The sequence below is a fragment of the Salvelinus namaycush genome, chromosome 13, assembly GCF_016432855.1.
Source record: "Salvelinus namaycush isolate Seneca chromosome 13, SaNama_1.0, whole genome shotgun sequence".
NCBI lineage: Eukaryota > Metazoa > Chordata > Actinopteri > Salmoniformes > Salmonidae > Salvelinus > Salvelinus namaycush.
Window position 1 is genome coordinate 38909309 of NC_052319.1, and position 25316 is coordinate 38934624.

The window sequence follows — 25316 nt, forward strand, 5'->3', positions numbered from 1 at the left end:
GGAATATGGAACGGTGGGTTTACATGGAATATGGAACGGTGGGTTTACATGGAATATGGAACGGTGGGTTTACATGGAATATGGAACGGTGGGTTTACATGGTATATGGAACGGTGGGTTTACATGGTATATGGAACGGTGGGTTTACATGGTATATGGAACGGTGGGTTTACATGGAACGGTGGGTTTACATGGAACGGTGGGTTTACATGGAACGGTGGGTTTACATGGAACGGTGGGTTTACATGGAACGGTGGGTTTACATGGAATATGGAACGGTGGGTTTACATGGAATATGGAACGGTGGGTTTACATGGAATATGGAACGGTGGGTTTACATGGAATATGGAACTAAGTGTAAATTCTGACAGTCTATTAGCTAGAAAGGTATCATGGCGGTGTAGAGAACATGTTGCTTTTGCAAAGCACATTTTCTGCAATTGTAGAAATGTTTCCATTGAGCTAAGAGAAAATTACCAGTTTTTAAGCAAATTTTGGGAAATTCTACACATTTGGCATGGAGATGAGGGACCCTTTTGCAGTTTAAGCTAATTTCCCCAAATTCTATGCATTTTGCCATGGCTAATGTTGTTCCACTGTTCAAACATGTTCTATTCTCCCTGACTCCAGATTTTATTTGATTGTTTGTTCACAGAGATGGTATTATAAAAAAAAAAAAAAAAAAAAATATATATATATATATATATATATATATAGCTCAGTGTACTTTTTATCTAGTTTTGGTCGTTTAAGTTGACACAAACTGTTTTTACATTCCGAAAATGTCCACTAAGTCGGCCCACCTAAGAATTATCTATACAGGGGAAAAAACTAATTGGCTCCATATTAAAGGGATAGTTTGAGATTTTGTCAATGAATCCCTTTATCTACTTCAACCAGAGTTGGATGAACAGGAACAGCTAGCATGATACCTTCCTTCATTCTGGACGCAGAGACATATAAGTGGTATCCATGATGGTATTCTGTTGCAGCTAGCGATATTTATAAAATAATGATTTTTACATGGACAAATTCCTACAAATATTTTTTCAATAGTGGACACAGTTTGAAAACCCCTGCGCTAGGCTACTTACCATGTAACTATGTATTTGCATGCTATATGTAACTATGTATTTGCATGCTATATGTAACTATGTATTTGCATGCTATATGTAACTATGTATTTGCATGCTATATGTAACTGGATTTGCATGCTATATGTAACTGTGGATTTGCGTGCTATATGTAACTGTGGATTTGCGTGCTATATGTAACTGTGGATTTGCGTGCTATATGTAACTGTGGATTTGCGTGCTATATGTAACTGTGGATTTGCGTGCTATATGTAACTGTGGATTTGCGTGCTATATGTAACTGTGGATTTGCATGCAGTATATTGGATTAGGGGAATAGTCCTCAGGGATCCAAATAAGGCTGCTTCAGCTACATCTCTCAGCATGTTGAATTCCATCACTCTAGGCCTAGAAAGTGACCTAATCTAAATGACTGGCTGTGGATGGATACACATGTTGTTATGGAGACTCTGGGTTCTCTCAGGACCGGGGAGATGGCCAGCGAGGGACATCCTACCCTGGGAGAGGAGAGGAACAGGCCAGTTGTCTGTCTGGTTCTGCACTGGCTTCCCGTTGATTGGCTGCTGACGGCCTGCTGACGGCCTATCAGCTCTGTGGAACACTGTGTGTGTGTGTGTGCAGCACTGGGTTCATGAGGCTACCGTGTGTGTGCAAGCAGCAGTATTGAGCTGAACAGGCTACACACATGCTGCATGTCCTCTCTCTTCCTTAGTCACACACACACTGGCCCAGTTATCTACACAGAGAGAGCGGGAGGAGGTGTGAGCAGAGAGAAAATAGGAGGGGAGGAGTGATGAGAGGGTACGAGCAGACTGAATGGAAGGGAGGCTGAGTGATGAGAGGGTACGAGCAGACAATGGATGGGAGGCTGAGTGATGAGAGGGTACGAGCAGACTGAATGGAAGGGAGGCTGAGTGAAGAGAGGGTACGAGCAGACTGAATGGAAGGGAGGCTGAGTGAAGAGAGGGTAAAGGAGGGGAGAGATAGAAAAGGGAGGGTTGGTGCATACGGCCTAATAGAAGTGGTTTCCCTCCCTCCTGAAAGAGGGAGGGGGGGAGAGGCAGTGGTAAGTTGGCTGGATGGAGAAAAGGCATAGAGACGGTTTGTATTTTCATGTAAAAGGAATCAATGAGCCAACTTATGGAAATATCCAGCCATTTTGCATAAATTGATGTGCTTTTGACACCACATGCTACTGTATCTACAACAAACACACCCACTCAGTCACTCTCTCAGCAGGTGCTAATGTAGGCAGTGAGGGAGACAGAGGGAGAGGGTAAGGGATCACTAGAGGAATTACTGGTACATATTAGTCAGCTGATGAGAATCCTTCTTCCTGGGGAGGGAGGGAGATCCTCTACTGCAGCAGTCTGTAGAGAGCTGTAGAGATGGAGGGAGAGAAGGGGCAAGGGGGAGCTGTAGAGGGAGAGAAGGGGCAAGGGGGAGCTGTAGAGGGAGAGAAGGGGCAAGGGGGAGCTGTAGAGAGCTGCTGGAAGATGGTCCTGCACCGTACAGAAGGTTTGGCATGCATAGTAGAGTATTGTTTGTGTTTTGGTCTAGTGATACATTTTCCATGTTGAGTGTGTGTGACTTTGAAGATGTGTTTGTTTGTTCCAGGTATATCTCCTCAGCTGATGTGCACGTGTGTGTGTGTGTGTGCACGTGTGTCTGATTAGCTGAACTGTAACTTACACTCTGCCAGCCCTGACTGAGGTGTGGGAAATAGAGAGGGGGGAGGGAGGTTGGCTGAGGTACCCTGATTTCTATCTGCCTGACATTGACAAGTGTGTGTGTGTGTGTGTGTGACACTTAAGTATATTTATTTTAGACAGGCGCCTCTGTCTGTTGTTATTTTTGATGAGGTGTTATGCCTTATCTCTTTGATTTGGGTTACAGTCCTTTACTTCCTGTTTCCAGTGTTGCATTACCAGTACAGTGTGCTTCCAGTTTCCAGTGTTGCGTTACCAGTACAGAATGTGCATATGTTACAGTATGTCTTTTATTATAAACTGGGTGGTTTGAGCCCTGAATGCTGATTGGCTGACATCCATGGTATATCAGACCGTATACCACGGGTATGACAAACATGTATTTTTACTGCTCTAATATGTTGGTAGCCAGTTTATAATAGCAATAAGGCACCTCGGGAGTTTGTGTCGCGCCTAATAGCCCTTAGCCGTGATATATTGGCCATATACCACACCCCCTCGTGCCTTATTGCTTAATTATACTATGTTCTGTTGGTATGTCACAGGCTGGTGATGGCAATAAGATGTTGTCTAAGACAGAGTAATAAGGCGTGCTGCAGAACCTGTGATATGTTTTTTGTAGCTTAAGCATTATTGTCACGGTGTATTTGTGTAGGGGTCAGAGTATGTGAGCTGAGCGGTCGGAATTCAAAGCTCATGGAGTGGTGCTTGTGCACATCCTTTCCAACAGCTCCGCTAAAAACCGCTCCTCCGCTAAAAACCGCTCCTCCGCTAAAAACCGCTCCTCCGCTAAAAACCGCTCCTCCGCTAACAACCGCTCCTCCGCTAACAACCGCTCCTCCGCTAACAACCGCTCCTCCGCTAACAACCGCTCCTCCGCTAACAACCGCTCCTCCAAAAAAAAAACGCTCCTCCGCTAACAACACGCTCCTCCAAAAAAAAAACGCTCCTCCAAAAAAAAAACGCTCCTCCAAAAAAAAAACGCTCCCCCCAAAAAAAAAACGCTCCTCCAAAAAAAAAACGCTCCTCCAAAAAAAAAACGCTCCTCACAAAAAAAAAAACGCTCCTCCCAAAAAAAACTGCTCCTCCAAAAAAAAACTGACGCTCCAAATTCGCTCCATTCATTAAAATCACTAATTTCAAATGGGCGACATGTCGTTTTTAAAAAGCATATAAACACTAAATATTTCAGGAGCCAGACAGGTAGCCTAAAAATGAATAAAAATGTATTTTTTTGGCTATTTTATTTAAATTATTTCTAGGCCATAGCCTACAAAGAACTACATTGTGAAGCATTTGCGAGAGTGACACTCTAGGCTGGCAGTGACATTAAGCGCTCAGCATTTAAACAACATTTCGAAACATGAGTTTGGCCAGAGTTTGTGGCTTCAGGCTCAAGCGATGGTGTCTGGAGAGCAGGCCAGCAGTCGAGACTACCCTCTCAGCGCTTGGCGAGCAGGCCAGCAGTCGAGACTACCCTCTCAGCGCTTGGAGAGCAGGCCAGCAGTAGAGACTAGCCTCTCAGCGCTTGGAGAGCAGGCCAGCAGTAGAGACTACCCTCTCAGGGCTTGGAGAGCAGGCCAGCAGTAGAGACTACCTCTCAGCGCTTGGAGAGCAGGCCAGCAGTAGAGACTAGCCTCTCAGCGCTTGGAGAGCAGGCCAGCAGTAGAGACTACCCTCTCAGGGCTTGGAGAGCAGGCCAGCAGTAGAGACTAGCCTCTCAGCGCTTGGAGAGCAGGCCAGCAGTAGAGACTAGCCTCTCAGCGCTTGGAGAGCAGGCCAGCAGTAGAGACTACCCTCTCAGCGCTTGGAGAGCAGGCCAGCAGTAGAGACTAGCCTCTCAGCGCTTGGAGAGCAGGCCAGCAGTAGAGACTACCCTCTCAGCGCTTGGAGAGCAGGCCAGCAGTAGAGACTACCCTCTCAGCGCTTGGAGAGCAGGCCAGCAGTAGAGACTACCCTCTCAGCGCTTGGAGAGCAGGCCAGCAGTAGAGACTACCCTCTCAGGGCTTGGAGAGCAGGCCAGCAGTAGAGACTACCCTCTCAGCGCTTGGAGAGCAGGCCAGCAGTAGAGACTAGCCTCTCAGCGCTTGGAGAGCAGACTAGCCTCTCAGCGCTTGGAGAGCAGGCCAGCAGTAGAGACTCTAAGCGCTTGGAGAACAGGCCAGCAGTAGAGACTCTCAGCGCTTGGAGAGCAGGCCAGCAGTAGAGACTACCCTCTCAGCGCTTGGAGAGCAGGCCAGCAGTAGAGACTACCCTCTCAGCGCTTGGAGAGCAGGCCAGCAGTAGAGACTACCCTCTCAGCGCTTGGAGAGCAGGCCAGCAGTAGAGACTAGCCTCTCAGCGCTTGGAGAGCAGGCCAGCAGTAGAGACTACCCTCTCAGCGCTTGGCGAGCAGGCCAGCAGTAGAGACTACCCTCTCAGCGCTTGGAGAGCAGGCCAGCAGTAGAGACTACCCTCTCAGCGCTTGGAGAGCAGGCCAGCAGTAGAGACTACCCTCTCAGCGCTTGGAGAGCAGGCCAGCAGTAGAGACTACCCTCTCAGCGCTTGGAGAGCAGGCTTGGAGAGCAGGCCAGCAGTAGAGACTAGCCTCTCAGCGCTTGGAGAGCAGGCCAGCAGTAGAGACTACCCTCTCAGCGCTTGGAGAGCAGGCCAGCAGTAGAGACTAGCCTCTCAGCGCTTGGAGAGCAGGCCAGCAGTAGAGACTACCCTCTCAGCGCTTGGAGAGCAGGCCAGCAGTAGAGACTCTCAGCGCTTGGAGAGCAGGCCAGCAGTAGAGACTACCCTCTCAGCGCTTGGAGAGCAGGCCAGCAGTAGAGACTACCCTCTCAGCGCTTGGCGAGCAGGCCAGCAGTAGAGACTACCCTCTCAGCGCTTGGAGAGCAGGCCAGCAGTAGAGACTACCCTCTCAGCGCTTGGAGAGCAGGCCAGCAGTAGAGACTAGCCTCTCAGCGCTTGGAGAGCAGGCCAGCAGTAGAGACTAGCCTCTCAGCGCTTGGAGAGCAGGCCAGCAGTAGAGACTACCCTCTCAGGGCTTGGAGAGCAGGCCAGCAGTAGAGACTAGCCTCTCAGCGCTTGGAGAGCAGGCCAGCAGTAGAGACTACCCTCTCAGCGCTTGGAGAGCAGGCCAGCAGTAGAGACTAGCCTCTCAGCGCTTGGCGAGCAGGCCAGCAGTAGAGACTACCCTCTCAGCGCTTGGAGAGCAGGCCAGCAGTAGAGACTAGCCTCTCAGCGCTTGGAGAGCAGGCCAGCAGTAGAGACTAGCCTCTCAGGGCTTGGAGAGCAGGCCAGCAGTAGAGACTAGCCTCTCAGCGCTTGGAGAGCAGGCCAGCAGTAGAGACTAGCCTCTCAGCGCTTGGAGAGCAGGCCAGCAGTAGAGACTACCCTCTCAGCGCTTGGAGAGCCACTGGGGATGCTAAACACCCTTCGGGCCACTCTTACCAGGCTGGGCAGGGATGTGTTTTATTAATTTTTTTCTCTTTGTAGGCCTAAGGGTTATTTTACCTAATGGCCTTATCAAAATGGAAAATCTCCTTGAATGAGGTAATATGCCAGGCATATTGGGCCAAAATCAATGATGGCCTATTGTATAGATAATAGAACAAATGAACAAAACTTTTAAGAGATCTGATTTTTAGTTTAGAAATACTTTGCAACAATGACACACTAGCTACCCACCTGGTTCCTTTATGTTATAGCATGTGCACGTACTAAGAACACCATTATGCTTTTGGGATACCTGTCTTTTCACATTTCACAATGATTCTTTAGTTGTGGACACTACATTTCCTCCTCATCTTTGACTACCAATGCATGCTGGGCCAGGCATGCCCTGAGCTCGTGAAGTGAACATTACTGGAGCGTAATTGGACCGGGCAAGAAGGCCAACACTCCAGCCTTTGGGGAAATTGGCGCCACGCTCCAGTCAAATTGGGCACGCTCCATTGCTCGCTCCACTTCAGCTTCGCTCTGCTAGTAATACTCTGATAGGGGTGTAGCATGTGCAGGCTTTCGCTCCAGCCCAACACTAACACTTGGTGCCTAAATGTAGGTTGTGGTATCAGGTGTGGTATAGCTCGGCTGGAACAAAAGCCTGCAGCTCTCCAGGATTACTGGGTCATGACCAGAACATGACACTGAAACCAGTAGAGGCCTAAACTACATGTTGAGACTGGGGCCTACCGCCTACCTCGGGTACACTCACTTCTCGAGCTCAGGGCATGCCCAGCCCAGCATGCATTTGTGGTCTACTTGTGTTCTGCTAAAGATTAGGAGGAGCAAGAGAGAGAGTGTGGTGATGTAATGTCCACAATTAAAGAATCATTGTGAAATCTGAAAAGACAAGTCTCCCAAAAGCATGATGTTGTACTTAGTACATGCACATGCTATAACATAAAGGAATCAGGTGGGTAGCTAGCTAAGTGTGTCATTGTAGCAAAACAAAAAAATCTGATCTCTTAAGTTTCATTAGTTTTCGTTATATTATCTATACAATAGGCCATCATTGATTTTGGCCCGATAGGCCTGGCAAGTTACCGCTCAAGAAGCTTTCTGTTTTGATAGGGTTATTTTACCTATAATCCTTTAGGCCTACCTACAGGAAAAAACAACTATACATCCCTGCCCAGCCTAGAAAGAGTGACCAGAAGGGTATTTAGCATTCCCAGTGGTTCTGCAAGCTCTGATATTCTCTACTGCTGGTCTGCTATTCAGGCACCAACGCATGAGCCTGAAGCCACAGACGCTGGCCACACATGTTTTTGAAAAATTATTCAAAAGAACTGTAGACGGAACCTAATTAGGCATTTTTCATTTCATTCTAAGTCACAGTTTAGACTATAATGATTTAATACAACAACATGTTGAAATAGTGTAGCTTTGAGAATGTTGATCTTCCTTCTGGAAGGTTCTCCCATCTCCACAGTGGAGCTCTGTCAGTGACCATCGGGTTCTTGGTCACCTCCCTGACCAAGGCCCTTCTCCCGTGATTGCTCAGTTTGGCCTGGCTGCCAGCTCAAGGAGGAGTCTTGGTGGTTCCAAACTTCTTCCATTTAAGAATGATGGAGGCCACTGTGTTCTTGGGGACCTTCAATGCTGCAGACATTTTTTGGTACCCTTCCCCAGATCTGTGTCTCGACACAACCCTATCTTGGAGCTCTACGGACAATTTCTTCGTCCACATGGCTTGGTTTTTGCTATGACATGCACTGTCAACTGTGGGAACTTATATAGACAGGTTTGTGCCTTTCCAAATCATGTCCAATCAATTAAATTTACTACAGGTGGACTCCAATCATGTTGTAGAAACATCTTTCGAATGATCAATGGAAACAGGATGCACCTGAGCTCAATTTTGAGTCTCATCGCAAAGTACTTGAATACTTATGTAAATAAGGTATTTGTTTCTTTTTTTAAATACATTTACAAAAGTCTAAAACCTGTTTTTGCTTTGTCATGATGGTGTATTGTGTGTAAATTAATGAGGAAAACAATTAATACATTTTAGAACAAGGCTGTAACTTAACAAAAGGGGGAAAAAGTCAAGTGGTCTGAAATACTTTCGAATGCATTATATGTAGGGCAGACAATTGACTACTCCTATTCCACATCAATCTGAGCTTGCAATATTGGGTTACATGACCTTGTGCCCCCCCCCCCAGCATTACTATTCACTGTTTGAGATATGGGTGCGTGTCAAAATATCTATAGATTTAACCACTTTTGCAGTAAAATTGTTTTACGCAACCATCATTTTGATATATGGGAGACCTTGGTGGTGTTTTCGGGTAGAGGTATCACAGTTTTGTTGGGTGGGGGGGGACTTGCCACTAGCCTATAGATCGAGCCATCTCCATATTGATTACACATCAAATCATATTTGGCATATGTTATTGTGATTGTAGTAAATGCTTGAGCTCCTAGCTCCAACAGTGCGGTAATATCTAACAATTGATAACAATACACATCTAAAAGGAAAATAATGGAAGTAAGAAATATATCAATATTAGGACAAGCAATGTCGGAGTGGCATTGACTAAAATACAGTAGAATAGAATACAGTATATACATATGAGATGATTAAAGCAGTATGTAAACATTATTAAAGTGGCCAGTGATTCCATGTCTATGTATATAGGGCATCAGCCTCTATGGTGCATGGTTGAGTTGCCGGGTGGTAGCCACCTAGTGATGGCTATTTAACAGTCTGATGGCCTTGAGATAGAAGCTGTTTTTCAGGCCCTCGGTCCCTGCTTTGATGCACCTGTGCTGACCTCGTTTTCTGGATGATAGCGGGGTGAACAGGCAGTGGCTTGGGTGGTTGATGATCTTTTTGGCCTTCCTGTGACATCGGGTGCTGTAGGTGTCCCCCCAGTGATGCGTTGTGCAGACTGTACCAGGCTCTGGAGAGCCCTGCGTTTGTGGGCGGTGCAGTTGCCGTACCAGGCGGTGATACAGCCTGACAGGATGCTCTCAATTGTGCATCTGTAAAGTTTCTGAGGGCCCCTGAGGTTGAAGAGGAGCTGTCACACCTTCTTCACCACACTGTCTCTAGGTGGACCATTTCAGATCGTCAGTGATGTGTACGCCAAGGAACTTGAAGCTTTCCACCTTCTCCGCTGCTGTCCCATCCAATATGGATAGGGGCATGCTCCCTCTGCTGTTTCCTGAAGTCCACAATCAGCTCCTTTGTTTTGTTGACGTCTAAAGAGAGGTTATTTTCCTGGCCCCACTCTGCCAAGGCCCTCACCACCTCCTTGTAGGCTGTCTCGTCATTGTTGGTAACCAGGACTACTAATGTTGTCCCCTCTGCAAACTTGATGGTTGAGTTGGAAGCGTGCGTGGACATGCAGTCATGGGTGAACAGGGAGTACAGGAGGGGGCTGAGCACGCAACATTGTGGGTCTCCTGTGTTGAGGATCAGCGAAGTGGAGATGTTGTTTCCGAACTTCACCACCTGGGGGCGGCCCATCATGAAGTCCAGGAGCCAGTTACACATGGCGGAGTTCAGACCCATGGGCCTCGAGCTTAATGACGAGCTTGGAGGGTACTATGGTGTTGAAGGCTGAGCTGTAGTCAATGAACAGCATTCTGACGTAGGTATTCCTCTTGTCCAGATGGGATAGGGCAGTGTGCAGTGCAATGGCGTCGTCTGTGGATCTATTGGGACGTTAAGCAAATTGAAGTCTATTGTGTCAGGTAAGGTAGACGTGATATAATCCTTAACCAGCCTCTCAAAGCACTTCATGATGACAGAAGTGAGTGCTACGGGGCGATAGTTCAGTTACCTTTGATTTCTTGGGTACAGGAACAATGGTGGACATCTTGAAGCAAGTGGGGACAGCAGACTGGGATAGGGAGAGATTGAGTATGTCCGTAAACACTCCAGCCAGCTGGTCTGCACATGCTCTGAGGACTCTAGGTTTTGAGTAGGTTTTAATAGTCACCATGGGAACAACATACCCTATACACACATCCAGTTCCATTCAGGTCTACACACACAGGACTAGGGGAGTTGGGAAAATGATATGTTCTAAGGCAGGGCTCTCCAACCCTTTCCCTGGAGAGAGACCCTGCTGTAGGTTTTCACTCCAATCCTGTCCCTGGAGAGCTACCCTCCTGTATATTTTCACTCCAATCCTGTCCCTGTAGAGAGACCCTGCTGTAGGTTTTCACTCCAACCCCAGTTGTAACTAACCTGATTCAGCTTATCAACCAGCTAATTATTAGATTTGGGTGTGCTAGATTCGGGTTGGGAAAAAACCCTACAGGACGGTAGCTCTCCAGGAACAGGGTTGGAGAGGCTGGTTGCTAGGCCGTGTGCATCCGCAGAGAGTTGGGTCTGCTGTTGAGGAGACACTGCAGCAGGGTTGTGGAGGCTAGTCACATGGTCAACCCTGTCTTTGAACGTCCTCTCTGTCCGTTGCACTGTCATACTTTAGCTGGTGTTCGTAAGCCTGGCGGGACCGGACATGTTTGTATACTTCATGTGAATTGCTAACCTTTGTCATAATGGACCAACGCTGCATAGAAACCCTCCTTAATGACATGCATTCTCTCTCTGCAGCATTTTCAGCTGGCTTTGATTGACTCCAACCCCTGCACTTTGTCCAAAGCTGAAAGTAAGTAACATTACACCCCCACTTCTACACTCACACTCAAGCACACCATTCCTCTCCTGTTTGGTACCGTCACTGAAACCCCAATGAATTCTCCTTCCTGTTTTGTCCCCAGCATGTGGAGTTATGTACTCACTAGCTATGTGAGATGATGCATTATCCATAATGACAGTGTCAGGTTGACTTGGTCATTTGTCAGTATTAACCACGTAAAAGAAAGGGCACAGAACGCTGTCTGGATATTTTTATCATTTCGTTATTTACTCCCGGTTGCCGTGCCATTTCCCCATGGTCTGTACGCCTGACCCTGGGGTTTAAGGCCACACACACACACACACACAAACACGCTCATTCCGACCACCTGCCTGAGATTGAGTTGCCTAGGAGACCACATTAGAAGGAATCGGCAGAGAGCTGCTCGCTAAAGCTCAGACTCTGCCACACGTACATGTGAGCAATTTTATGCACACACACACATTGGGAACCTAACCTCTCTCCCATCTGTAGCCACACACCATGCAGACTCCTTCCGTCTGCACCCAGGGAGTCAGAAGCGGTGCCACAGGGGAGTCAGAAGTGGTGCCACAGGGGAGTCAGAAGTGGTGCCACAGGGGAGTCAGAAGCGGTGCCACAGGGGAGTCAGAAGCGGTGCCACAGGGGAGTCAGAAGCGGTGCCACAGGGGAGTCAGAAGCGGTGCCACAGGGGAGTCAGAAGCGGTGCCACAGGGGAGTCAGAAGCGGTGCCACAGGGGAGTCAGAAGCGGTGCCACAGGGGAGTCAGAAGCGGTGCCACAGGGGAGTCAGAAGCGGTGCCCCAGGGGAGTCAGAAGCGGTGCCCCAGGGGAGTCAGAAGCGGTGCCCCAGGGGAGTCAGAAGCGGTGCCCCAGGGGAGTCAGAAGCGGTGCCCCAGGGGAGTCAGAAGCGGTGCCCCAGGGGAGTCAGAAGCGGTGCCCCAGGGGAGTCAGAAGCGGTGCCCCAGGGGAGTCAGAAGCGGTGCCCCAGGGGAGTCAGAAGCGGTGCCCCAGGGGAGTCAGAAGCGGTGCCCCAGGGGAGTCAGAAGCGGTGCCCCAGGGGAGTCAGAGGCGGTGCCCCAGGGGAGTCAGAGGCGGTGCCCCAGGGGAGTCAGAGGCGGTGCCCCAGGGGAGTCAGAGGCGGTGCCCCAGGGGAGTCAGAGGCGGTGCATGGATGTATTTGCCATAACTCTCTCTGTAAAAAAACATGTTTTTCTCCATTTCATGAATTTCTACCAGCTGGAGCTTCTGTTTGGTTTCATCACTAAGGGGAAATGTGAGAGAGCACACTGTAAGTGATTTAATCTCCAGTCCTTTCTATCAGTTTGTAACTCTCTCTTTCTATTTACAGTCCAGTTCCACATCGCTCATTTATATGAGATTCAGGTAAGAAATCCTCCCTTATGTCCCCTTTTTCTCTGGTGCTGGTAGTGAAGGCTGCACATATTGGTGGTGGATAGGTTGAGTTGACCTCATACAATATAGAACTTCGAGTGACCTAGTATCACTTTATACCTTATAATATAGCCTATCTTGTAATCCCTTATCAGTTGTTGTCATTACTCCTAAAAGGGAAGTTAGCTGTGGTCTGTTTACCTTGTGGTCTGCACGAACCGTTATTCTTTGTCCTCTGTGACAGCAGGAAGTAGGCATATACAAACTGAAACAAGGCAACTGTAAACATGTCGTCCGCCTCGAATGATGCAGATCCCCCCCTCCCCCCCCCGGGCCTGTTAGTGACAACTAGAAACATTAACAACATTTATTGTCAACTGTATCTGTATGGAATTAAAGTACCTATACATAGTCTACACACACTTATATAATGTGAACTTTTTGTGAATGAGCTTATCGAGTCAGTCAAGTTTTGACCTACTCATTCAAGGGGTTTACTTTATTTTTTATATTTTCTATACTGTAGAAGAATAGTGAAGACATCTATTAAATAACACACATGGAATCATGTACTAACAAAAAAAGTGTTAAACAAATCTAAGTAGATTTTTGATACTTCAAAGTAGCCACCCTTTGCACACTCTTGGCATTCTCTCAACCAGCTTCATGAGGAATGCTTTTCCAACAGTATTGAAGGAGTTCCTACATATGCTGGCTTGTTGGCTGCTTTTCCTTCACTCTGCGGTCCAACTCATCCCAAACCATCTCAATTGGGTTGAGGTCGGGTGATTGAGGAGGCCAGGTCATCTGATGCAGCGCTCATCACTCTCCGTCTTGGTCAAATAGCCCTTACACAGCCTGGAGGTGTGTTGAGTCATTGACCTGTTGAAAAACAAATGATAGTCCCACTAAGTGCAAACCAGATGGGAAGGTGTATCGCTGCAGAATGCTGTGTTAGCCATGCTGGTTAAGTGTGCCATCAATTTAAAAAAAAATAGAAAAAACACTGACAGTGTCACCAGCAAAGAACCATCGCACCACCTCCTCCATGCTTCATGGTGGGAACCACACATGTGGAGATGTGCGTTTCATAAACACATGTGCGTTTCATAAAGACACAGCGGTTAGAACCAAAAATCTCAAATTTGGCTCATCAGACCAGAGTTCCACCGGTCTAATGTCCATTGCTCGTGTTTCTTGGCCCAAGCAAGTCTCTTCTTATTGGTGTCCTTTAGTAGTGGTTTCTTTGCAGCAATTTGACCTATAAAGGCCTGATTCACACAGTTGTTGAGATGTCTGTTACTTGAACTCTGATTTCCGAATTGACTGACCTTTGTCTTAAAGTAATGATGGACTGTCATTTCGCTTTGCTTATTTGAGCTGTTCCTTCCATAATATGGACTTGGGTTTTTTACCAAATATGGCTATCTTCGGTATACCACCCCTACCTTGTAACAACACAACTGACTAGCTCATGCATTAAGAAGGAAAGAAATTCCACAAATTAACTGACATGCATTCCAGGTGACTACCTCATGAAGCTGGTTGAGAGAATGCCTAGAGTGTGCAAAGCTGTCATCAAGGCAAAGGATGGTTACTTTGAAGAATCTCCAATATAAAATATATTTTGATTAAACACCTTTTTTGGTTAAACAAATAGTAAAAATAAAGAAAAACCCTGGAATGAGTAGGTGTTTCCAACTGTATGTACAACATGTCATGACTATAGCTCAAAAGGGATAGGATATAAGCTTGTTCAAAGTTTGGAATTTCAGTTGATTATTATAGCGCCCCCCTTGGGCCAATCAGTGTAATTTTGTAAATGCCGGATCTCTGATTCCCCCCCCCCACAAGTCAGGAGCAAAAACCTGCAGACACTTGGCTCTCCAAGGAATGACTTTGGTGAAAAACAAAACTGACCTCAGATCAGTGTCCAGTGACAACGTGAGCCAGGAGAACTCTACAGCTCCAGTCACAGTGCTCTCCTAACCTGCTATAGTCTGCTTCAACCCACTCACTCCTCATCCAATCAGCTCTTCTCTGCCATGCCTAGAGCTGTGGTGATGCCAGGGCAACAACACATAGTTTCAAATGGGTAATGAGGTGTTTTAGGGGCGAACATGGTTATTTTCTGGATAGTAGACATGTTCAGTTGAATAAGACAGCTACTGCTTGGTAACACCTTGCTGTTGGTCCCTGAAACACACTGTGGTGACAGCAAGCCATAGGACGGCTACCTGCCCTGCTGCTTTTAGCCATTCGTGGTGTGTCCAAAGCTTTAGAATGAGTTGAATTTCAGATTTACAGTTAGTAGGACTAGTTTTAATCAGCCTTTGAAACGTATATTGACTGCTCATGGCTGTTGTCCCTCTGCAGCAGACATATGGTGAGCAATATGTTATGAACATCGAATCGCAATACATATAAACTCAGCAAAAAAAGAAACGTCCCCTTTTCAGGACCCTGTCTTTCAAATATAATTCGTAAAAATCCAAATAACTTCACAGATTTTCATTGTGAAGGGTTTAAACACTTTCCCATGCTTGTTCAATGAACCATAAACAACTAATGAACATGTACCTGTGGAACGGTCGTTAAGACAAGAACAGCTTACAGACGGTAGGCAATTAAGGTCACAGTTATGAAAACTTAGGACACTAAAGAGGCCTTTCTACTGACTGGAAAAACACCAAAATAAAAATGCCCAGGGTCCCTGCTCATCTGTGTGAACGTGCCTTAGGCATGGTGCAAGGAGGAATGAGGACTGCAGATGTGGCCATGGCAATAAATTGCAATGTCCGTACTGAGACGCCTAAGACCGAGCTATAGGGAGACAGAACAGACAGCTGATCGTCCCTGCAGTAGCAGACCACGTGTACCGATCCTGTGCAGGTGTTGTTACATCTGAACATCACATCTGCAGGCCAGGTACAGGATGGCAACAACAACTTCCAGAGTTACACCAGGAACGCACAATCCCTCCCTCAGTGCTCAGACTGTCTGCAATAGGCTGAGAGAGGCTGGACTGAGGGCTTGTAGGCCTGTTGTAAGGCAGGTCCTCACCAGACGTCACTGGCAACAATGTTGCCTATGGGCACAAACCCACCGTTGCTTGACCAGACAGGACTGGCAAAAAGTGCTCTTCACTGACGAGTCGCGGTTTTGTTTCACCACGGGTGATGTTCGGATTCGCGTTTATTGTCGATGGAATGAGTCTTACACCGAGGACTGTACTTTGGAGCGGGATCGATTTGGAGCCGGATTGACATTCCCCCCAGAAATGTCCTGGAACTTGCAGGTGCCTTGGTGGAAGAGTGGGGTAACATCTCACAGCAAGAACTGGCAAATCTGGTGCAGTCCATGAGGAGGAAATGCACTGCAGTACTTAATGCAGCTGGTGGCCACACCAGATACTGACTCTTACTTTTGATTTTGACCCCCCCTTTGTTCAGGGACACATTATTTCATTTATGTTAGTCACGTGTCTGTGGAACTTGTTCAGTTTTATAGCTCAGTTGTTGAATCTTATGTTCATACCAACATTTACACATGTTAAGTTTGCTGAAAATAAAAGTAGTTGACAGTGAGAGGACGTTTCTTTTTTTGCTGAGTTTAGAATCGTGACAATCGCAATACGTATCTTATCGTGATAATATCGTATCGTAAGGTCCCTGGCAAATCCCAGCCCTATTAATAAATGTATTTTCCAATCGGACGTATTGGAAAGGTAAACACCACCTCACGTTGAGATGTAGTGACTGGTAATGGTTGGTGCATTAGAACCTGGTTGTTGGGGGGCTGTGTGTACGACTGGGTTTGATTACCCTGGTTTTTATAGCCAGACAGGAAGAGCCCAAAGCCAGACTGCTTTATGGCCCTGTGTGTGTGTATCAGGGCCTTCACGGCTACAGACATGGAGGTGCTTCGCCTTGGTGATGACTGAGTAAGAGCAGATAAGAACAGAGCCCTCGACTACACACAACCGGATCAGACTCAATATCAATGAGAAAAATAAAAAACAAGTCTCAGAGTGTGCTTTTCAGGTTTACCCAGATACAAAACAGCACTGAAGGTGGGATAATACACACACACACACACACACACACACACACACACACATTTTTCCACAAACGCATGGAGTAGCTAGCCAAATAGAAGAAGTAGCCAGCCAGGCTCCCCGGACAAGCTCTATTTTGGTGGCCTCTGGTACATTATAATGCTAGATTGTATTTTCAACCAGCAACTATCAGGAAATAACACTGCATTTTTAAAAAATGTCACACTTTTACAGTGTTAGTTTCATTAACTGTTGTACAATATGATATAAACCCCCAGACAAACATTATTTCTACTGCTGACTTCCACAGGCTTCAAGCTTCCTTTTAAGAGGCACTTTCTCAGCTTTCTGCAATACAGGTATGATTGAAGAATGAAGCAGGTGTTAACTTTTAAAACAATTCAATCTGTTTTCTTTTATCATATTTCAAATCAAAATCCAATAACGTTTTATTTTGTCACATGCTTTGTAAACAACATGTGTAGAGTAACGGTGAAACGCTTACATTTTATAGAAAAATTATAACGCAAGAAATAAATGGAAAAATTATAACAAGAATTAACTAGAAAATGAGTAAGGATAACTTGGCTATATACACGGGGTACCAGTGCCGAGTGCAGGTGTACAAGGTAATTGAGGTAGATATGTACAGATCCTTCAGAAAGTATACACTCCCCTTGACTTTTTCCACATTTTCGTGTGTTACAGTACGTGTCAAACTCTTCTTTACAACAAAAGTGTCCGCGGGTTTTCGCTCCTCCCTTGTTCTTGATTGATGAAGTAAGGTCACTAATTAGTAAGGAACTCCCCTCACCTGGTTGTCGGTCTTAATTGAAAGGAAAGAAAACAAAAACCTGCAGACACCCTCCATGGAATGAGTTTGACATCCCTGTGTTACAGCCTGAATTTAAAATATATTAAATTGACGTTGCGGGAGAGGTTGTTGTCCTGGCGCCACACTGCCAGGTCTCTGACTTCTCTATATGCTCTCTCATTGTCTTCAGTGATCAGGCCTACTATCGTTGTCGTCTCCAAACTTAATGATGGTGTTGAAGTCGTGCGTGGCCATGCAGTTGTGGGTGTACAGGAGGGGACTAAGCACGCACCCCTGAGGGGCCCCTGTGTTAAGGGTCAGCGTGGCGGATGTGTTGTTGCCTACCGTCACCAACCTGGGGGGGGGCTTTAGGAAGTCCAGGATTCAGTTGCAGAGGGAGGTGTTTTTTTCCCCCCCTCAGGGTCCTTAGCTTAGTAATGAGCTTGGAGGGCACAATGGAGTTGAACGCTGAGCTGCAGCCAATGAACAGCATTCTCACATAGGTGTTCCTTTCGTCCAGGTGAGAAAGGGTATTGTGGAGTGCAATAGAGATTGTCATCTGTGGATATGTTGGGGCGGTAAGCAAATTGTTGTGTGTCTGGGATGATGGTGTAGTAGATGTGAGCCATGATCAGCCTTTCAAAGCATGTCATGGCTACAGATGTGAGTGCTACAGGGCGATAGTCATTTTTTAGACAGGTTACGTTGGCATTCTTTAGGACAGGGACTATGGTGGTGTGCTTAAAACATGTAGATATTACAGACTGGGTCAGGGAGAAGTTGAAAATGTAATTGTAGATACTTGCTAGCTGGTCAGCGCTTGCTCTTGAGTACGAGTCCTGGTAACCCCTGCGGCCTTGTGAATGTTAACCTGTTTAAAGGTCTTACTCGCATCGGCTACAGAGAGTTTGATCACACAGTCATCCGGAACAGCTGGTGCATAGTTCAATGTTGCTTGCCTCGAAGCACATAGAAGGTATTTAACTTGTCTTGTAGGCTCGCATCAATGGACAACTTGTGGCTGCGTTTCCCTTCGTAATCCATGATAGTTTGCAAGCTCTGCCACATCAGTGTCCCGCTCATTGAAACCAGCAGCTCTAGCCTTTAGGGCTCCCGAGTGGAACAGCGGTCTAAGGCACTGCATCTCAATGCAAGAGGCATCACTACAGTCCCTGGTTTGAATCTAGGCTGTATTACATTCGGCCGTGATTGGGACTCCCATAGGGCGGCACACAATTGGCCCAGCGTTGTCCGGGGTAGGCAGTCATTGTAAATAAGAATTTGTTCTTAATTGACTTGCCTAGTTAAATGAAGGTTACATTTTTTTATATGTTGTTTTATATCAAAAATGATGTTTAGCTCAGTGTGGATGTTGCCTGTAATCACTGTGGGGACAACGTCATCAATGCACTTATTAATGAAGCCGGTGACTACTGTGATACACTCCTCAATGCCATCGAATCAATCCCGGAACATATTTCAGTCTGCTTCTTCCTGTTTGAGTGTTTGCTTGTAAGCAGGAGTCAGGAGGATAGAGTTATGGTCAGATTTGCCAAATGAAGGCTGAGGTCAGAGCTTTGTATGCGTCTCTGATTAATTGTGCAGTAAAGGTGAGCTAGAGTTGTTTTCCATCTAGTTGGACAGGTGACATGTTGGTAGAAATTGGGTAAAGCAGATTTCAGTTTTCCTATATTAACTTCTTCTGGCTGCAGGGGCAGTATTGAGTAGCTCTGATAAAAGGTGCCCATTTCAAACGGTCTCGTACTCAATTCTTTCTCGTACAATATGCATATTATTATTACTATTGGATAGAAAACACTCTCTAGTTTCTAAAACCGTTTGAATTATATCTGTGAGTAAAACAGAACTCATTTGGCACAAACTTCCTGACCAGGAAGTGGAAAGTCTGAAAACTATGCTCTGTTCTAGGTCCTGCCTATAAATGGGCATGATACGTATTAGTATACATGAACGTCATACACCTTCCCCTAGATGTCAAGAGGCAGTGAGAGAAGAAATGGAGTGTTTATCTTGGTCTGAGGTGGAATAAATCCTCTTGGAATGACGTGTCACCCATTTCCTGTTTTCAGGAAGGCGCGAGAAGGAACCGGGGATTGCCTTCTGAAAAGCTGTCGTTATAGGCGACTACTATCTCCGGCTTTGATTTTATTTGATACATGTGACAATATCATCGTAAAGTATGTTTTTTCAATATAGTTTTTTTAGATTATTGAAATTTATTCGGGACGTTAGGCGTGTTGCGTTGTGTGCCTTTGTTCAGGAAGGAGAGCTTCGCGCCACTTGGCTAGTGCGCTTGCTAATTCAAGAGGGAAAAAGGACGTTCTAAATCCAAACAACGATTGTTCTTGACAAAGGACCTCTTGTACAACATTCTGATGGAAGCTCATCAAAAGTAGGACCCATTTTATGATGCTATTTCATATATCTGTCGAACTGTGTACTATTAGTTTTGCGCCCAGGTTTTGGGCACTCGCTCGCCATAACGTAAGCCTTGTGTCGTAATGAAGTTATTTTTAGAATTCTAACATGCGATTGCATTAAGAACTAGTGTATCTATCATTTCCTATACAACATGTATTTTTTAGTAATGTTTATGAATAGTTATTTGGTCAGAATATGTGAGAGTCAGAAAAATATCTGGACGTTCTGGGAAAAAGATGCTACCTTAGCACAATGTGTAACCACTGATTTCAGCTCTAAATATGCACATTTTCGAACAAAACATAGATTTATTGTATAACATGTTATAAGACTGTCATCTGATGAAGTTGTTTCTTGGTTAGCTTGGTTGGTTCTTGGTTAGTTAGGTTGGCTTTGTGCATGCTACCTGTGCTGTGAAAAATGTCTGTCCTTTTTTGTATTTGGTGGTGAGCTAACATAAATATACATGGTGTTTTCGCTGTAAAACATTTTAAAAATCGGACATGTTGGCTGGATTCACAAGATGTTTATCTTTCAAATGCTGTATTGGACTTGTTAATGTGTGAAAGTTAAATATTTTAAAAATATATATTTTGAATTTCGCGCCCTGCACTTGAGCTGGCTGTTGTCATAAGTGTACCGACGTCGGGCTTGCAGCCAGAAGAAGTTAAAGTCACCGGCCACTAGGGGCACCTCCTCTGGGTGAGCATTTTCTTGTTTGCTTTATGGCCCTATACATCTCATTGAGTGTCGCCTTAGTGCCAGCATCGGTTATTGGCGGTAAACCGGCTACAAACAATATAGATAAACTCTCTTTCTCGATAGTGAGGTCTACAGCTCATCATGAGGTATTCTAACTCGGGCGAGCAGAACCTCGAGACTTCCTTAATATTAGAGATGGTGCAGCAGCTGTTGTTAACAAAGAGACACACCCCCTCTGAGCTTCCCCGATGCAGACGTTCTGCTGATGTATAGAGAACCAGCTAGATTTTTATTTACCGTGTCCTTGTTCAGCCACGACCCAGAGAAACCTAGGATATTACAGCTCTTCAGATCACATTGATAGGATGGACTCGAACGGAGCTGATCCAGTTTCATCCAGCCTCCAACTCATTGAAGTAGAAGTTCTTGTCCAAATGGAGGTTAGGGATAACTGTTCTGATGTCCAGAAGCTCTTTTCAGTCATAGGATGGCAGAAACATTATGTAAAATAAAAATAAAAAATAAAAATAAATTTACTATCAGCGCCGAAAATACACAAAATGGTTCAATTTGTCAGGACCCCGTAAAATGGCCGCCATTCCCTCCTGCGCCATTATCCCATTTTGGACCACAGTGAGGCTCTCTCCACTAGCCTACCTATTGTTCTTGCAGTGAGGAGGATCCACCATCTTTATTGAATGTTTTCATAATTTATCTGCAGATCATTGCAAAAATGCCTACCTGTATGCATATTAGGGTAGCCAAATGAACAGCTCTGTTACCGAGACAATTCGGTAGGCTATTGACGAGTCACTCACTTCAATGTCACTTTCTGGCAAGTCCGGATGGACTTCATATCGAAAAATGCAAACAAGATCTTTAGAGTAGTTGTCTGGATGCGATACCATGGACAACTAGGTTGTATGATTTATGAAAGGCAACGATATGAGATCGACTTTATTCAGTCAGTTCGACAACTTTTATAAACAAGTCAAGCTTGCCCTTTGTCAATCAAAGCACAGTAAATAGTATGGGTGTGCCCACATGGCCTTACTCGTAATCGTATCCATAAATTGACAGTTGATAATGAGATGGAATAATACTTGTGAATGAAAATAACAGAAGTGTTTTAATATGTTTAAGTAGATGTTGGCAAAATAACTACGTGCCCATTTTAACTGCTGCAGATTTTGAGCAGGGTGCGGATGGAGAAATACAACTTCACTCTGTCGAATCAGAGCAGCAGGATCAACATACAGCCTGTCTTTCTCTTTACAGACACATGACTGACTGACATGAGAAAGATGTGTGCTGGCACCCGAAAATGTATTAGTTTCAGATGATTCTTACAAAAAAGAATAACATCGTATACAGTAAATTGCCAAAATCCGTTAAGATGCTCGTTTTGTCCGACTATTTGGCACACCATTAGTAAATAACCTATACACCACCACGTGGCATTCGGAAAGTATTCAGACCCCTCAACCTTTTTGTTACTTTACAGCCTTATTCTAAAATGGATAAAATAGTTTGTTTTCCCTCATCAATCTATACAAAATAACTCATAATGACAAAGCAAAAACAGGTTTTTAGGTTTAGTTTTTTTACTAAATCACATTTACATAAGTATTCAGACCCTTTACACAGTACTTTGTTGAAGCACCTTTGGCAGTGATTACAGCCTGGAGTCTTCTTGGGTATGACGCTACAAGCTTGGCACACATGTATTTGGGGAGTTTCTCCCATTCTTCTCTGCAGATCCTCTCAAGCTCTGTCAGGTTGGATGGGTAGCATCGCTACACAGCTATTTTCAGGTCTCTCCAGAGATGTTCGATCGGGTTCAAGTCCGGCCTCTGGCTATTATGTACCCTACTCAGGGGGCGTGGTCAAGTTAAATCCTGCCTCACTGTGTATCAATGCTACAGTAGTTGTCTTTCTATCATTCTTTACAGACTATCAACCGTAGCTAGCATATTTTATGTTCACTATTAACCGTAGCTAGCATATTTTATGTTCACTATTAAAGGTTTACTTTTGTAAATGACTTTTTCTAAAATAAGCTCAGCAAGTAGGTTGATGGGCACTTGTTTTTTTCTCTGAACAGCTGACGTGCTGTGTGAAGGCATCCACTCATGTACTGCTCCAGAAGTTGTGACTAGCGACAGCGTGGTGGTGCTTGGCTGAACGGCCAGTCATATTGCTCAAATTCAAACGGCATGACATTTACACGTGTAGTCTTCAATGTTTCTTCAATGTTTTTAATGATAGACTGTGACAGAGCAGGTAAATGTTCAACTGGAATGCAAAAACACTTCTGCACTCGGCGGTCCCGTTCTGTGGTATGGCCTACCAGTTCGTGGCTGAGCCGTTGTTGCGCCTATACGTTCCCACTTCACAATAACAGTACTTACAGTTGACCGGGGCAGCTCTAGCAGGGCAGAAATTTGACGAACTGACTTGTTGGAAAGGTGGCATCCTATGACGTTGAAAGTCACTGAGCTCTTCAGTAAGGCCATTCTACTACCAATGTTTGTCTATGGAGATGGCATGGCTGTGTGCTCGATTTTTATACACCCGCCAGCAACGGGTGTGGCTGAAATAGCCGAATCCACTCATTTGAAGGAGTGTCCACATACTTTTAGCCTGTAGTGTATCTGGGGGTGGTCTGAGTTGTCCAAACTTTTTTGTGTCTGACCATTGAGACCATAAAACACACTGACTCTTCGGTCTGGCTTAAACATTCTTCCTCTCTCTCTTTTCCTCCCCCTCTCGCTCTCTCTCTCACACTCTCTTTCCCCCACTGTCATTCTGCAGAAGAAATTCAGAGCAGCAAAAGAAGCGTATGAGAATTTACTACAGACAGAGAATCTTCCTGCACAGGTGAAGGCTGCTACACTGCAGCAACTAGGTAAGTCCTCCTCTTTCCTCTCTCCTATGTACTACTGCATCGAAGACGATGCATTTGGGCCTACTTGTTACAAGCAATATGTCATTTGTTGACAAGTCCTTTTAACCTATAATTTTCTTTGCGTCTTGTTGACTATGTTGAAAATATTTCCTAGTTTGTTCTTGAAGGTTCTATTTGAAAAGTGCAGTCTTTTACATGTTATGTACAAAAAGTGTTGAACTTTCTAGAGCAGTGTCTATAGGACGGGTGTGTGGTGTTTTTAGTCGTCAGTTACTTTACCACATTTATGCCTCTCTAGTACTTTGTATTTTATTTTTTATAAAATATATTTTTATTTTATAAACAATACATACAAACATTACTTCATCACACCTGCCCATATCCACTAGCCCTATCTCCAGCACCCTAATACATTTCTTCCACATGTCCTCAAACTGCACCATTTGTTGCTGAAGGTGCTACTATGTACCAGGTGTATAAGGCTGATAACACAGGATTGCATTGTGTTCTGGGAGAAGTTGTGCTCCTTGTTGTTTACCATATTCCCAACTGGACAGTATTCCCAGATCCCCACCTCTTCCCTGCTCCCATCGCACTTTTCCCAAGTCTCTCCCAAGCCTCCAGTCTCTCCTTGCCCTGGACTGACTGATGCAACAGCTCATTATGGAGGTGTTAGTGTCTGTACCCCAACCCCCACGCTATACACACATACCTTCCCCGACGTAGTCCTCTCTGAACACAGACAGCTCTTGTCTTGTTTCTTGCCGTCTTCCCCAGTTTGGGATGTTCCCTCGGGTCTGAAAAACATTCTCTTTTTCTGCCCTGCCAGCCACCCTACTAGGGGACACAAGCGTTTCGCTACACCAGCAATAACATCTGATGAATATGTGTGTGACTGATAAAATGTTATTTATTGGTGGCCTTCCAGCAAGGCTCGCCACAGCTGTTGTGTGGAGCGATGGGGAGATGTGTCTGTGTGTGTGCCCGTCCTTAGGGAGGTGTGTGTGTAGAGAGAGGTGGGAGCGACCCCGGGGGTGAGTTGTTTAGACCTTTGAAGACATGGCTGATGTGTGTATGGATGACGAATCCCCTGCTCTCCTTCCCTCCCTCCCTCTTTCTCCTCCCTCTTCTTCAGAAAGCTCTAGATAGATGAGCCTTTTGGTCCTTTTTATGAGACTGGTGTTTTTACACACCAGGCAGACAGCAGTGTTCCCCTCTGTGACTGACAGTCTAGTGTAGTTTTAATATGTACTACTAGACCTGATAATGGACTAGCAGAAGTATCTGCAGGATCAGTTGTGTTGACTTACTATTGGAGACAGTAAAGTGTAGTGGTTCTGTTGACCAGCTAGCAGAAGGCTAGCCCTGAACCCAGACTAGCAGTGGCGTAAAGTGTAGTGGTTCTGTTGACCAGCTAGCAGAAGGCTAGCCCTGAACCCAGACTAGCAGTGGCGTAAAGTGTAGTGGTTCTGTTGACCAGCTAGCAGAAGGCTAGCCCTGAACCCAGACTAGCAGTGGCGTAAAGTGTAGTGGTTCTGTTGACCAGCTAGCAGAAGGCTAGCCCTGAACCCAGACTAGCAGTGGCGTAAAGTGTAGTGGTTCTGTTGACCAGCTAGCAGAAGGCTAGCCCTGAACCCAGACTAGCAGTGGCGTAATGTGTAGTGGTTCTGTTGACCAGCTAGCAGAAGGCTAGCCCTGAACCCAGACTAGCAGTGGCGTAAAGTGTAGTGGTTCTGTTGACCAGCTAGCAGAAGGCTAGCCCTGAACCCAGACTAGCAGTGGTGTAAAGTGCAGTGGTTCTGTTGACCAGCTAGCAGAAGGCTAGCCCTGAACCCAGACTAGCAGTGGCGTAAAGTGTAGTGGTTCTGTTGACCAGCTAGCAGAAGGCTAGCCCTGAACCCAGACTAGCAGTGGTGTAAAGTGCAGTGGTTCTGTTGACCAGCTAGCAGAAGGCTAGCCCTGAACCCAGACTAGCAGTGGCGTAAAGTGTAGTGGTTCTGTTGACCAGCTAGCAGAAGGCTAGCCCTGAACCCAGACTAGCAGTGGCGTAATGTGTAGTGGTTCTGTTGA

At 45.7% G+C, this 25316-nt stretch overlaps 1 protein-coding gene across 3 annotated transcripts in view; it reads left to right on the forward strand.

Annotated features, from left to right (window-relative positions):
• Nucleotides 1-25316, forward strand: part of LOC120058524 (lysine-specific demethylase 6A-like) — a 115971-nt gene that overhangs the window by 43472 nt on the left and 47183 nt on the right. For all 3 annotated transcript variants that reach the window (XM_039007243.1, XM_039007244.1, XM_039007245.1), the window contains 3 exons: nucleotides 10866-10920; nucleotides 12280-12314; nucleotides 23153-23246. In XM_039007243.1, coding sequence (XP_038863171.1) covers nucleotides 10866-10920; nucleotides 12280-12314; nucleotides 23153-23246 — 184 coding nt within the window. The remainder of the gene's footprint in view (nucleotides 1-10865; nucleotides 10921-12279; nucleotides 12315-23152; nucleotides 23247-25316) is intronic.